The sequence below is a fragment of the Neophocaena asiaeorientalis genome, unplaced genomic scaffold, assembly GCF_003031525.2.
Source record: "Neophocaena asiaeorientalis asiaeorientalis breed wild unplaced genomic scaffold, Neophocaena_asiaeorientalis_V1.1 scaffold242, whole genome shotgun sequence".
Classification (NCBI taxonomy): domain Eukaryota; kingdom Metazoa; phylum Chordata; class Mammalia; order Artiodactyla; family Phocoenidae; genus Neophocaena; species Neophocaena asiaeorientalis.
The window spans coordinates 108,638-109,133 of record NW_020172451.1 but is presented as its reverse complement, the minus strand read 5'-3'; the positions used below and the strand labels follow the sequence as shown (position 1 = coordinate 109,133).

Here is a 496-nt window from a genome sequence, read left to right as displayed (position 1 = left end):
TTTCTCTCCCCTTCCTGCCCTGCCTCTGGTCCCTGTGCCCAAGGCGGCCCCCACGCCAGGTCCAAGACCCCCTCCTCTCCGCATCTTCCCCTGTGGGCCACAGATGCTCATCCGCAGCCGAACGGCGGCGCGGCCCTCGCTGCTCAGCTACTCTCCCCACACTGAGGCCTAGGACTCCCCACACCCCCGGCGCAGCCCCCAGGCCCCCGCCTTGCTGTCCGCAGAAGTGCCTGCGCCTGGACCCGGCCGCGCCGGTGTGGGCAGCCAAGCAGCGCGTGCTCTGCGCCCTCAACCACAGCCTCCAGGACGCGCTCAACTACGGGCTCTTTCAGCCGCCCTCCCGGGGCCGCGCGGGCAAGTTCCTGGACGAGGAGCGGCTCCTGCAGGAATACCCGCCCAACCTGGACACGCCCCTGCCCTACCTGGAGGTGAGCGGCGGCCGGGGGCGCGGCAGGGGTCGGGCTGAGAGCTCCGAGCTCCGGGACGGGAGCGGCAG

At 72.2% G+C, this 496-nt stretch overlaps 1 protein-coding gene across 1 annotated transcript in view; it reads left to right on the top strand.

Moving 5' to 3' along the window:
• Positions 1–215: 215 nt before the first annotated feature.
• Positions 216–496, top strand: part of SHANK3 (SH3 and multiple ankyrin repeat domains 3) — a gene marked incomplete at its 5' end in the record, with an annotated part of 45,365 nt that continues 45,084 nt past the window's right edge. The window contains one exon of the mRNA XM_024737388.1: positions 216–428. Coding sequence (XP_024593156.1) covers positions 216–428 — 213 coding nt within the window. The remainder of the gene's footprint in view (positions 429–496) is intronic.